General features: G+C 41.2%; 1 protein-coding gene across 5 annotated transcripts in view; it reads right to left on the bottom strand.

The window, feature by feature from the left end:
• Positions 1–13,507, bottom strand: part of kcnh2b (potassium voltage-gated channel, subfamily H (eag-related), member 2b) — a 225,370-nt gene that overhangs the window by 15,349 nt on the left and 196,514 nt on the right. For 4 of the 5 annotated variants that reach the window (XM_088322152.1, XM_088322154.1, XM_088322153.1 and 1 more), the window contains 6 exons: positions 13,229–13,367; positions 11,190–11,344; positions 7,855–7,949; positions 7,641–7,781; positions 5,315–5,514; positions 5,141–5,203 (listed from right to left, as the gene is read on the bottom strand). In XM_088322152.1, the coding sequence (XP_088178278.1) occupies positions 5,141–5,203; positions 5,315–5,514; positions 7,641–7,781; positions 7,855–7,949; positions 11,190–11,344; positions 13,229–13,367 (793 nt within the window). The remainder of the gene's footprint in view (positions 1–5,140; positions 5,204–5,314; positions 5,515–7,640; positions 7,782–7,854; positions 7,950–11,189; positions 11,345–13,228; positions 13,368–13,507) is intronic. The other variant, XM_088322155.1, reaches the window with a different exon arrangement.

Genomic DNA, 13,507 nt, shown 5'->3' with positions numbered 1-13,507 from the left:
CGCAAGTAAAAAAGTAAGTAAAACCTCACTTTATTTACATTTATAGACCATATTATGTCATGAAATGTTTATTTTTTAGTACAAAACAATACTGGTTACTTATACAAGCTTTAAACATTCTTATATAAACCTTAAACATACAGAATTTAGCACTGAAGCAATAAATTCAACTTACGAACAATCGTCCGGAACCTAACTTGTAACCAGATACCCAGACATGTGGAAGGGGGGGGAAGTACTTTAGTGTGGCATTGTATTTTAAGATTCCATCAGTATTTTCGAAAAACATGAAATGCCACATAAAATAACTCATTCCGATGATCCTAAATGTGTTTTAGCCTGGGGCAGCACAGCGGCGCAGTGGTTAGCGCGTGTGCGGCACAGTTCTAGGGTCTTGGGAACCTCCTGTGTGGGTTCAAATCCAGCTACCGGACTTACTGTGCGGAGTTTGTATGTTCTCCCCGTGCTTGTGTGGGTTTCCTCCGGGCACCCCGGTTTCCTCCCACATTCCAAAGACATGCATTTCAGGTGGATTGGCCACTCCAAATTGTCCCTAGGTGTGAATGGGCGAGCGAGTTGTCTGTCCCAGTGTGCCCTGCGATTGGCTGGCAAGCAGTTGAGGGTGTCCCCTGCCCACTGCCCGATGATTGCTGGGATGGGCTCCAGCACCCCCGCGACCCTACTGAGGATAAGCGGTGCAGCTAATGAGATGAGATGAGGTGTTTTAGCCTTTAATATTCACTGGTAACCTTTTTTTTTTAATTTTAACTTTGGCCAAAATAATGAAAATAGTGTTTTTGTGATGACAATTTGTCTTCAAGGGTGATAGCAGTATGAATACTCAGCTCGAGCAAATACTACCGTTTACATCCAACTGATTGAAAACGATGCCATTTTTTCAATCTAAATGAATCTGGACATTGGCCTGAGACTTGAACTCCTGATTAAACTAGTTATTGTTCACAGATATGAGGAGAGGGCAAAAAAGATCCGCTTGGCCCTAAAGAAAAAAACAACTGGGTCTCCTCCACGCAATTGTATAAATATTCCCTAATCCACGCCTCTCGGCAAATTGCTCATTTCTGAGCCCCGGATAAAGCCGACTAATGATCGTCTGGAGCCTCATCGCGTGAACATAGAGAATTAAATACGGCATTGTGTTTAATTAGAGCCGCAACCCGGACGTGATGTTTCTTTCCTTTAGAAGTAGCAATCACGAGGCCGTGACCAGCTCGATTGAGGGATCCTTTAAAAGACGAAAACAATCGGAATTAATTCACTGATTTTTATGGGCGGCGTTGAGAGTAACGTGGTTCTAAATGCTATTTTTTTCAGTAACCAGGTCAACATTTCTTTTCCCACCGTTTCCGTCACTGACGGTCAAAAGCAGCAGCTTTGTCCCGGTTGCCATGGCGCCCAATTGGCCCCGCCCGTGTGGCGCCAGCTGCGGCTCATTGACAGATTGGCTTTCCGTCTTTTTAAGCTCAGTGCTCTCATTTTTCTTTTGTCAGTCTGTTAAAAAAACCTCTGCCCTGCAAGACGTGGGTTCTGTTTTCCTGTTAGTATTTCCAGTCAGGTATAGTCCCCGTTTATTGTTGTCCTGTTTAATATCGATTTCTAGTTTCGTTCCCGTCTATTTTTTGTCCTGTTTATTATTCTCTCCAGTTTTCGTTCCCGTCTATTTTATCCTGTTTATTTTCGATATCCTGTTTCATTATCAATCCTGTCTGTCCCGTCCTGTTGGTATCGACCCCATCTGTCCGATATCTACTCAGGCAATTGGTATCAATCCTGTCGGCCTCTGGCTTCCTGTCTTTCCACGCCACACCGCTGCCTAACGTGCATGACTCCCCATTTACCTTAAAATTAAAGGCTTGTGTGAGAACGTCACGCGTTTGGGTTCTGATCCTAATGTGGTTCATGACAGGCGTGTCCTCGCAAACCTTTTGTTTATGCTTTTAGATTACATCACCATTCAAAATAGCAACTACCATATGGTTAGATAGCGATGACAAATAAAGTGCTTACAAATGTACCGAAAAAAAGGCAAGTCGGTGAACGAGGCGTCAACCGACTTGTGTCATTTGTGAACGAAAGGTCTCTTTTTTAGTATTATGATTGGTCAATATGCATTTTTGTGTTGTTGACTGTATATTTGTTGAGCATAAAAAAGTAACATTGTTTTTTTTTTTTTTTATTTGGTTGCTTTATAAATAGTTCCATTATATTTCCTGTGTTTTTCCGTTCTTTATGTGTTTTTTATATCATGCAAATTGTATTATTTTTTTCTTATTTTTCCTTTTTTTCCATGTATGTCTTTTCTCATTCTTTTTTACCCCTTTTAACTTATTCTGTGCATAATGTTACGTAAAAATATGTAGTTTATGGATGAAAGCGACACAAATAGCCTTAAAAGCTGTCCTGAGAGAGCAGACTCTTTTTGGTGAGCCGAGTCAAAAAAGCCGGTTCTCTAAAACTCGTCAGAATTCCCATCTCTACACATAAACACGGTGTTTCGTATTAGCTCTGAAAATTTCCAATGAATTTGAGATACAACAATGTGTTTCTGAAGTAACAGAAATAGTTACTTTCCCTGGTAACTAGTTAATTTTACTCTAGAGTAATTCAGTGATGAATGACTGATTAGTGACTTTGAGACATTTGTGTACAGTACTTTGGATAGGCGCCTTGGATGGCTGCCTCTGGCTATCGGTGTGCGGGTGGGTGTGTGAATGGGTGAGTGTGAAGCACACTGTAAAGCGCTTTGGGAGGTCTTCAGTCAATTGAAAAACACTATGAATTCAGACTATTCACCAGCTGCAATTGTGAGTTTAAGCCAGGAGATGGCAGCAGACATGCTCGAATAAACTCTTCTTTTTCATGGGGTTTGTTCCGTCCTGAACAGGCCTGATAAAAGTCAAATCAAAGCGGATGGAAAATAAAGCATAGTGGCTCTTTGAACTCAGTTTGGCATTCTTACCATAAAACCTTTAAGAACACTTCAAACGCCGATAAAGTAACGCGGCTAACACCGTTTATGACGCAGCGCGATGATGACATGAACGATGACTTAAGCCGAAGTTCTCGCATGTCAGCAGAAACCATCGGTGCGACACGTTTAGGTGCGTGTGTCACGTCGCCGTCAAACCCATTGGGACTGACCTGGCTGCACAACACCGTGTCCCCTGACAGTTGTGATTCACTGCGCCTTTAAAATGTTTGCACCTCTGTGCTCAGCACAATCGAAAGCATTTTTCATCCCCCCCAGGGAACATCGAGGAGCCTCCGCTGGTCCGATCATGTTTTAATCACTGCCAGTCAACTTGATGGATTTTCCAGACTATAAGGAGCAGTTATACACGGGTGCGGCTTATATACTGCAACATATGGCGGATGAGATAAAAAAAGTCATGTTCAAATGATTCAAATGTCTTTTTTTAATTGATTAAAAATAACAACAAATACTTCACAAATGGCGTTACTCATTATGCCCCGTGAGAGGACTGTTGCCACACGTGGATGCCTGTGAGATACATGTGTGGAAAGTTGCTCTCTCTCTCTCTCTCCCTCTCTCTTGCTCTCTCTCTCTCTCTCTCTCTTGCTCTCTCTCTGTCTCTATTGCTCTCTCTCTCTATTTCTCTCTTTCTGTCTCTTGCAATCTCTCTTTCTTTCTCTCTCTCTTTCTCTGTCTTGCAATCTCTATCTCTCTCTCTCCCTCTGTCTCTCTTGCTCGCACTTTCTCTTGCTCGCGCGCTCTTTTTCTCTCTCTCGCACGCTCTCTCTCACTCTCTCTTAGACCCCATCTCTCTCTCTCTCTCTGGCGCTCTCTCTCTCTCTAGCTCTCTTTCTCTCTAGCTCTCTGGCTCTCTTTCTCTCTCTCTCTCTCTCTCTCTCTCTATTTCTCTGTCTCTTGCAATCTCTCTTTCTTTCTCTCTCTCTTTCTCTGTCTTGCAATCTCTATCTCTCTCTCTCCCTCTGTCTCTCTTGCTCGCACTTTCTCTTGCTCGCGCGCTCTTTTTCTCTCTCTCTCGCACGCTCTCTCTCACTCTCTCTTAGACCCCATCTCTCTCTCTCTCTCTCTGGCGCTCTCTCTCTCTCTGGCTCTCTTTCTCTCTCTCTCTAGTTTTTTTTTCATTTCACTCTTGTTACAATGTAATATTCTTCATTGCATTTTTAATAGTATAACTTAGGCCATTTATTCTAAGCATTATAGTAATCATTTTTTGGGGGGCATATTCACCCCAATAGTTTATCGCTTTTCTCTTCAAAGTCTTTGGATGACATGTTTTAACCGGGAGTGTCATGTCCAATCCCCTTGCATACAATGCTTCACAACGTTGATATCAGTGACAATAAAGACTATTTGAATTCTGATTATATTTCTCACCGTTGTGAGCCTGGTTTGACTTCTGTTGCATTCATTGTTTTGCGTTTGAGGTTGTGCAGTAGGCTTAAACGTATTTGCTCAAAAGTGTGTATTTCTAATCAGATTGTATGGCCCTTTTTGGCTTCTTTGAGTTTTCCTGTCTTTGTCTTTTAAAGTGTTGGTACTGTCCCAGGGGGGAGGGTCAGAGAGAGTTTCTTTTCCTTCTTTGTCCCAGTACTATTCCACCCTTGTGACTTCAATAAAACACAGCGCAGAAGGGGAAGGGTTTTAGAAGGAGCGCGGACGGCGAGACGAAAGCTACCTTCTCCAACTGCAGTTGTCTAGAAAAACTCAAAAAGTCTTTGCCTGAATTTCCTTCTACGATTAGTCCATATTTTTTAGCTCTCCCACACTTAAGTGATTGTTTTAGACCCGACAGAGGTCAGTGACATTTCCAGACTTGTCAATCATTGCATAACGTAAACTGTGTATAAAATGTGCAAAGATTATACACAGCTAAATAGGGTAGTTTTAATCCCACAATATATGAAAAGTGATTATTTGTGAGGGACGGGCCTTATAATTCGGCGCGGCTAATAGTGCAAAAAATACGGTACACGGGGAAAAGGACTGACACATTGAAGGCTATAATCCCCAATGGCGGTTGGGGGACTGAAAGGTCAAAGCTCCGTTTTCCGTTACCGTAGGCCCCGGTCGGGAGTGAGTTCCATCGCACGTGAGCAGGAGTGTGTGTGTGCTATTCATAATACTCACATCAGTCCTATTTTCTCTGATGGGCTCGGACCATGCATGCTGAGACAAAGTCTTCCAATCATCCTATCGACGTACAACGCAGGCTCAAAATGCGACTCTGGCCTCTAAGCGCGCCTGGGCGCGGAACACTCCGGCGAGCAATCTGGCGCGCCACCGGGGGAGGGAGGTACTCACGGCGTTCATGTCGATGCCGTTGGTGTAGGACCAGGCGTGCTGGAAGTATTCCTCCAGCCTCTGCCGGAGCGGGTTGGGGATCTGGTGGAAGCGGATGAACTCCCGGACGCGGAGCATCTGGGTGTGGTAGCGGGCCGTCCCGGAGTACAGACGCTGGATGATGGCCGAGACGTTCCCGAAGATGCTGGCGTACATCAGGGCTGGTCGGGAGGAAGGTATCCGTTAACCGGATCTGACGGGAGTCTTTTCCGCACTTAAAACGAAGTGAAGTTATCCCGGAAGGCGGCTGTCGGGGTTAAGTGCTACTTGCTAAAAGTTGGGGACGCTCACGTTTTAGGAATATGCGAATACACTCCACGACACAGTTTGACCTTATTTAGAACGATAGAAAGATAGATAGATAGATGTCTAGATAGATGGATGTATAGATAGATAGATAGACATTGATAGATAGATAGATACTTTATTCATCCCCGTAGGGAAATCCCCACTTCCAGCAGTATCCTTGTGTTGAAAAATAAAATAATGAAATAAAAGATATAGAACGCAAAAATACCCAATTTAACGTGTTGATATAGAGTATTTAAATAGTGCTACGGGATAAAAATAGGGTAATATGCAAATGTGGGGGTGGGGTTTCATGTGGGCTTTTACTCCCCCGGGTGGAGTTAAAGAGCCTCATGGCATGAGAGAGAAATCTCTTGCGAGCCCATTTCACGAGTACATCTGACTTGGAGGTAAAATAAAAGCCATGCTAATCTTTTATGTAACTATCCAATTGTAGTACATGCAGACCTGAAGCGGTGCATTTGGTGCCTGGTTTGGTCCAGGATATGTCGGGCAGAGTTCCAGCTATCAAGAAGGTTCCCGACCCCTTCCCTGGGACAACATGAGAAGCCTCGGTCTGGTCTAAAAATTAAACACTGATCTACTATTACAGTTAATTCAAATTCTACTCAATAAACCATTCTTTTTAACTCAAATAACTAGCACCTGTACAAACCCTTTAAATGTAAATGTACCGTAAATTCCGGACTATAAGCCGCTACTTTTTACCCTAACTTTCAACCCTGCGGCTTATTCAGTGATGCGGCCAATTTATGTCATTTTTCTAATGGCCGCTAGCGGCGCTCGAGTGTTGCTACCATTAACTGCCCTGTCAAAACCTTATTATTATTATTAAAGCTTTAAAAACTCGCTCGGTGTACCGTCTTTCTTTGTAAAAATGTGTAACCCGTGTATAATATGTATTTGCAACTGTATATTTTTGTAATGAATTTATTTGTATTTATTTTAGACACTTATTCTGATATGTTTTGCACGGATGAATGAAAAATGAGGGGCGGAACAAACGCGGGGTGCCGAGTTTAAGGGGGGACCGCTAAAGGTGAGGGACAGACAAGGAAAGAAGAGGGGGTAAAAAGTTGGTTCAAGAAAAAGGAGTTAGATGAGTAAATGTGATCTATTTTTCTCACCCTTACCTTTGGAAAAATACACTTTTTTTCCTTGGATTACTTTCAACGGGACCCGGACTCTGCAGGTCTGCATCAAACCTTAAGTACCGGTATCATTTCCTGTTCATTTTGCCGGCTGTGATCTTTGGACTGTGGACTTTAATGAAGGACATTTAGTTTCAATCGCGGGACTTGAAGTCGGGTTTGGGTTAATTTTGTGTTTGTGTTACATGTTTAAATGTGGGCGCATGCGGCTTATATACAGGTGCGGCTTGTCTGATCTCATTAACCGTACCGCTTATCCTCATTAGGGTCGCGGGGGGCTGGAGCCCATCCCAGCCATCTCCGGGCATTGGGTAGGGGACACCCTGAACTGGTTGCCAGCCAATCGCAAGGCACACAGGGACAGACAACTCATCCGCTCATTCCCGGCCAATTCACCTGAAATGCATGGTTTTTTTGGGAACGTGGGAGGAAACCGGAGTGCCCGGTGGAAACCCACGCAAGCACGGGGAGAACATACAAACCCACGACAGGTTCCCATGACATGAACTGTGCCGCACAAGCGCTAACCACTGCGCCGCCGTGCTGCAGGTGCGGCTTGTGTATGTCCAAAATCGGTTTTCCTTTTAAAATGTGGTGGGTGTGGCTTATAATCAGGTGCGCTCTATAGTCCGGAATTTACGGTACTATTTTTCATTACGCTTCAGTCCCAAGCATTAAATTGTAAACAGTTTTGTCTATTTATCCTGGTAATATCCGGATCGTCTTTTTCTCTTTTAAAGATTGATTCCATAATGACCTCGGAATGACGTGTCTAATCTTGATGTATAACAATAAAGAGATTCCGAATTCTTAATATGATGACTTACATCCAATGAGCATGACACAGATGGAAAAAATCTTCTCCGAGTTGGTGTTAGGAGAGACGTTTCCAAAGCCCACACTGGTCAGACTGCTGAAGGTGAAGTAGAGGGCCGTCACGTACTTGTCTTTGATGGAGGGTCCCGTTCCTGATCCGAGCACAACGGGAACATCCGTATTGTCGCTTTGATATCATTCCGATAACGCCGTTGACGTCTTTACCTGGGATGGAGTCGTTGAATTGTTTCCCCAGTTGGTCGCCGAGAGTATGGAGCCAACCGATGGAGCCGTTGCGCTCCACATTTCCGATGGCGTACCTGGGGATTACCATCCAAGATTCATTTGACTGGAAGTTTTTAAGTACACGTAACAACAGGATTCATTTTTTGGTATATTAACATCAGGGTTGGGGGTAGGGTTACTTTAACTGGATTACTTTCAATGACTTTTGAATGACTCCAATACCAAATATGCTAATAAAAGACAAAATAAACTCAATAGGAATCAAATGACTCCATTTTTGTGCAGGCTTGGGGAGTAACGGAATACATGGAACGGCAGATAGCTGTTTGGATTGATTTTCATTTTGTTTCTGTGGCATTTGATGTTGGTTTTGCCGGAGATCAAAGAGATCAAAGCCAGGAGAGAAAGCTTACCGCGTGTTGTGAGTCATCATTTGATTCCTATTGAGTTTCTTTTGTCTTTTATGAGCATATTTGGTATCGGAGTCATCCAAAAGTCATTGAAAGTAATCAAGTCAAAGTAACCCTACCCAACCCTGATTAACATATATTTGTGGCATCACTGAAAACTTTAACTGGCCAATGTCAACTGAGTTAACTCAAATGAAAGCTTTGACTAACAGCACCAGAATGCAACCAACCATGAAAACGGAATAATATGGGATTAAAATCCTGTATTAATATACCCATGCTTAGCAATGCTCAGGTTTAGTCACATTTCACAAATTGATGAATTTGATACTTTAGCAGGATCCAATATATAGTCATATAAAGCTCAAATGAACTCAAAACTTTAATTTGACAATGTTAAATGAAAGTTTAAATTACAAATTGAATACGAAGGGATTATAATCCCAGTTTAATTCAACCAAAACATTGCTGAGTTTGTAATCACACTTCAAAAATGGATCAATTTGACCTTTTTGGGGATATTAAACTGTGTGTTTAATGTCAGATAATGCTCTAACTCTGGTTAACTTACAATTATAATGCGCCAATGTCAAATAAATCCAATAAAAACGGTAATTTTGGCGGCACAAAAATAAAATTAACCATAAAAAGGGAATAATATGGGATTAAAATCCCGTATTAATATATCAATGCTATGCAATGCTTAAGTTAAGTCATATTTCACAAATTAATTAAATTGATACTTTTACCAGGATCCAATTTATAGCCATATAAAGCTCTGACTCAAATGAACTCAAAACTTTAACTTTGACAATGTTAAATGACAGTTTTAAATACAAATGGAAGACGAGGGGATTATAATCCAAGTTTAACATTGCTGAGTTTGTAATCACACTTCAAAAATGGATCAATTTGACATTTTGGGGAATATTAAACCATTTGAAATCGCCAAATGAAAGTTTTTAATTTAATGGCAAAATAACATCAACTAAAAAAATGGTGCAGTTGGAGAGAAACATATATATCATTTGGAGAGAAATAATCTCACAATAATTTGATAAAAATCAAACAAAGCTCTTTTTTTTTGTTACATTTCACAAATGGATCAATTTGACATTTTTGGGGATAATAAACTGTATGTTTAATGTCAGATAATGCTTTAACTCAGGTTAACTTACAATTATAACCCGCCAACGTCAAATAGATCAAATAAAATGGATAATTTTAACGGCACAAAAATAAAATCAACCATAAAAAAAAAATCATAATTATTCCATTTAACCAAAGTAAAAAGATCAGTTTTCAATTACATTTGGCAACTGGGATAATTTGATATTTTTTGGTACATTAAAATATATAAGTAATATGAGATCACGCTCCAACTTAAAACTTGTATGTAATGTGTTGATTAAGTATACTTGGGAGATTCATTCAAACGAAATAAAACTATGCTCATTTTTTTGATTTCACTTAACACATGGATCATTTTTGCTTTTTTTCGACAATAAATATTTTATCGCTGTCAAGTTACATGACCATTTTAACTCGCCGAATGAAAGTTTTTCATTTAATGGCAAAATAACATCAACCGAGAAATTGGTGTAGTTCATCTCACAATAATTTGACCAAAGTCAAACAAAGCTCCTTCCTTGAGTTACATTTCACAAATGGATCCATTTAACATGTTTTGGGACGTTAGGTTTACGACTGATGTCAGATAAAGCTTGAACTTCAATGTCAAGTGAGTTAACTCAAATTAGAATTGAAATCCGAAAGGGACGTTAGGTATAAAGCTTGAACTTCAATGTCAAGTGAGTTAACTCAAATTAGAATTGAAATGTGAAATACTACTGATGTCAGATAAAGCTTGAACTTCAATGTCAAGTGAGTTAACTCAAATTAGAATTGAAATCCGAACGGGACGTTAGGTATACTACTGATGTCAGATAAAGCTTTAACTTCAATGTCAAGTGAGTTAACTCAAATTAGAATTGAAATCCGAACGGGACGTTAGGTATACTACTGATGTCAGATAAAGCTTTAACTTCAATGTCAAGTGAGTTAACTCAAATTAGAATTGAAATGTGAAATACTACTGATGTCAGATAAAGCTTTAACTTCAATGTCAAGTGAGTTAACTCAAATTAGAATTGAAATCCGAACGGGACGTTAGGTATACTACTGATGTCAGATAAAGCTTTAACTTCAATGTCAAGTGAGTTAACTCAAATTAGAATTGAAATGTGAAATACTACTGATGTCAGATAAAGCTTGAACTTCAATGTCAAGTGAGTTAACTCAAATTAGAATTGAAATCCGAACGGGACGTTAGGTATACTACTGATGTCAGATAAAGCTTTAACTTCAATGTCAAGTGAGTTAACTCAAATTAGAATTGAAATGTGAAATACTACTGATGTCAGATAAAGCTTTAACTTCAATGTCAAGTGAGTTAACTCAAATTAGAATTGAAATCCGAACGGGACGTTAGGTATACTACTGATGTCAGATAAAGCTTTAACTTCAATGTCAAGTGAGTTAACTCAAATTAGAATTGAAATGTGAAATACTACTGATGTCAGATAAAGCTTGAACTTCAATGTCAAGTGAGTTAACTCAAATTAGAATTGAAATCCGAACGGGACGTTAGGTATACTACTGATGTCAGATAAAGCTTTAACTTCAATGTCAAGTGAGTTAACTCAAATTAGAATTGAAATTCGAAATACTACTGATGTCAGATAAAGCTTTAACTTCAATGTCAAGTGAGTTAACTCAAATTAGATTGAAATTCGAACGGCAGGTTAGGTATACCACTGATATCAGATAAAGCTTTAACTTCAAGTGAGTTTACTCAAACTAGAGTTGAAATTCGAAAGGCAGAAGAATAAAAAAGCTAGCCACCAGATGCAGGCGAGCCAGTGAGCGATGAGCGCGAAGGTGCACATGAGCAGGAAGAGGACGGCGGCGCCGTATTCCGAGTAGCGGTCCAGTTTCCGAGCCACTCGCACCAAACGCAGCAGACGCGCCGTTTTCAGAAGGCCGATCAGCGTGGTGGTCTGACGAGCGCAAAAGAGAAAAAGGTCAGCCGTCTCCGCTCGCGTCCACGCCGCGAATACGCTCGACGAGGAAAATTGCTTGAAGGGAAAGCCGTGTATAATAACGGTCTGCTGAGAGTAATCTGCAATGTTTTTGCTTGGCTGGGCAACGGCAATGAAGTCAACCATCTAGGAACCATTTTTTTGAAGCTATTGTTTTAGTCTGATTTTTGGGATGCTAAATCTCAAATGGATAAGAGATAAGGTCATCTCAAAATTCACGCAAAAACGTCATTTAGTAGCACTTAGAACACAGGTGTCCAGTCTTCATTTGAGCTGTGAAAAGTGATGGCTCCCGTGGACTCGCATGCTCAAAAATCCCCAAAATTTAGTCTTATCCAGGTTGACATTGTAAATCGGTGACAAAAATGTCATAAAAATATATTTATTCATTCAGTTTCAATCATCAAATTAGTAATTCATTTTCTGCATCAAATGATTGTTGGTAATATACCGATGAAAGGGATAACCACCAACCTGTCTTTTTTTCATTTTCTCATTTTATACTTCCATTTTTTCTTCACTTCTTGATACAACGTCATCATTCGTAATATAATGCATCAAAGCAAGTGAGCCGTTGGAGAGCCGGCTCTTTTGAATGAGTTGAGCCGAAAAAGACGGTTCTCTAAAAAGAGACAGACTTTTCACCACACAACTCGAGATCGGCGTACAGACGAAAACTGGAACCGCGAGACCAAAACAACATCTGCCTGACGAAAAGTTTGGAGTGCGGTAAATCTTTGTTTAAAAAAAAAAATGTAATCGGGCAATAATGACAATTTTGTGTCCAAAAAGTTGCGTCCGAGGACGCACGTTGACTTGACACTATGCGTCCCCAGCAAAAATGATGCGTCTAGGACGCAGGGACGCCGGCAAACCAGAACACTGGGTGTCAAACAGGCAGCCCGCGGGCCAAATCAGGCCCGTTAAGGGATTGAATCCGGCCCGCCAGACAACACTCAGAGAAGCGCAAGAGAAAAACAAGCTGCAGGTTGAAATATGTCAACTTGATGTTGCCAAAGCCAGGTGCCTCGAACAAAGACAATGTACTTGTATTTCTTTTTCTCTCTCTCTATCTCTCTCTCATTTCCACCCCTTTTCTCCCACTCTCTGTCGCTGTCTCTTTCACTCTCCGTGTCTCTCTTTTTCTCTTCCTTTGTTGCTCTTTGTCCCTTTCTCTCTCTCTGTCTCCCTCTCTTTTCCACCCCTTTTCTCCCACTCTCTGTCGCTGTCTCTTTCACTCTCCCTGTCTCTCTTTTTCTATTCCTTTGTTGCTCTTTGTCTCTTTCTCTCTCTCTGTCTTTTTAACTTCTTTTGCTCTAATTTCCTTTTTTCCTTCTCTCTCTTCTCTCTCCTTCTGTCTTTCTATTTCTCTTTGGATTTCTTTCTTCCTCTCCCTTTCTTTTCCCGACACTCATGACTTCTCTTTTTATCTCTTTTGTTTCTCCCTCTCTCTCACTCTCCCTATTTTTCTTTCTTTGTCCCGCCCTCTCTTCCTTTCCGTCCCTCTTTCTCTTATTTCTTTATCTCTCTTTTTCTTTCTCTTTAATCTACAAGTCCGGACCCCGACAGAATGTTTCTTCTATGGTGTGGCCCCCCAGTTAAAAGGAGTTTGACCCCCCCTGACTTAGAATAACCCCCGGGCCGAGCTGCACCGTCTCGTGAATCAATCATCTCTGGCCTCAGTGGTTTTGGTCCTCCGAGGGTCCCTCACTTCTCAACTCTAGCTCCCCCTACCCGACATCATTAAATAACCGCCTTTCTTATTTGTATTTGTCGTTTTTCACGTCAATTCAAAAATGTTCAGTGTTCACGTTTTGAGGTATTCTTCAGGGTCTTTCTTACCTCCTCCCCACTGCGATAAATGAGAAGGTCAAAGGGAATGGCGGCCACCATATCGATGAGGAACCAGCCCTTAAAGTAGTGCACGGCGATTCTCAGGGGATGGCTCACCACCTCGTCGTTTGAGTTCACGTAAGTTGTCCTGAAAAAATAGAGAAACACGAACATGACTTTTCACTTGGGTGGTCTAAGACAATTTTTGTTACTGCTATAACTGTGAGGGCCACCAGAAGGCCCCAACCAGGGATTTGAACTGGGCACAGGCGTGTTTCATTATCGCAG

Source organism: Urocampus carinirostris, chromosome 18 (genome assembly GCF_059441175.1).
Source record: "Urocampus carinirostris isolate Australia breed hairy pipefish chromosome 18, RoL_Ucar_1.0, whole genome shotgun sequence".
Taxonomy (NCBI): Eukaryota; Metazoa; Chordata; class Actinopteri; order Syngnathiformes; family Syngnathidae; genus Urocampus; species Urocampus carinirostris.
The sequence above is the reverse complement of the archived record's forward strand: the minus strand, read 5'-3'. Positions and strand labels throughout refer to the sequence as shown.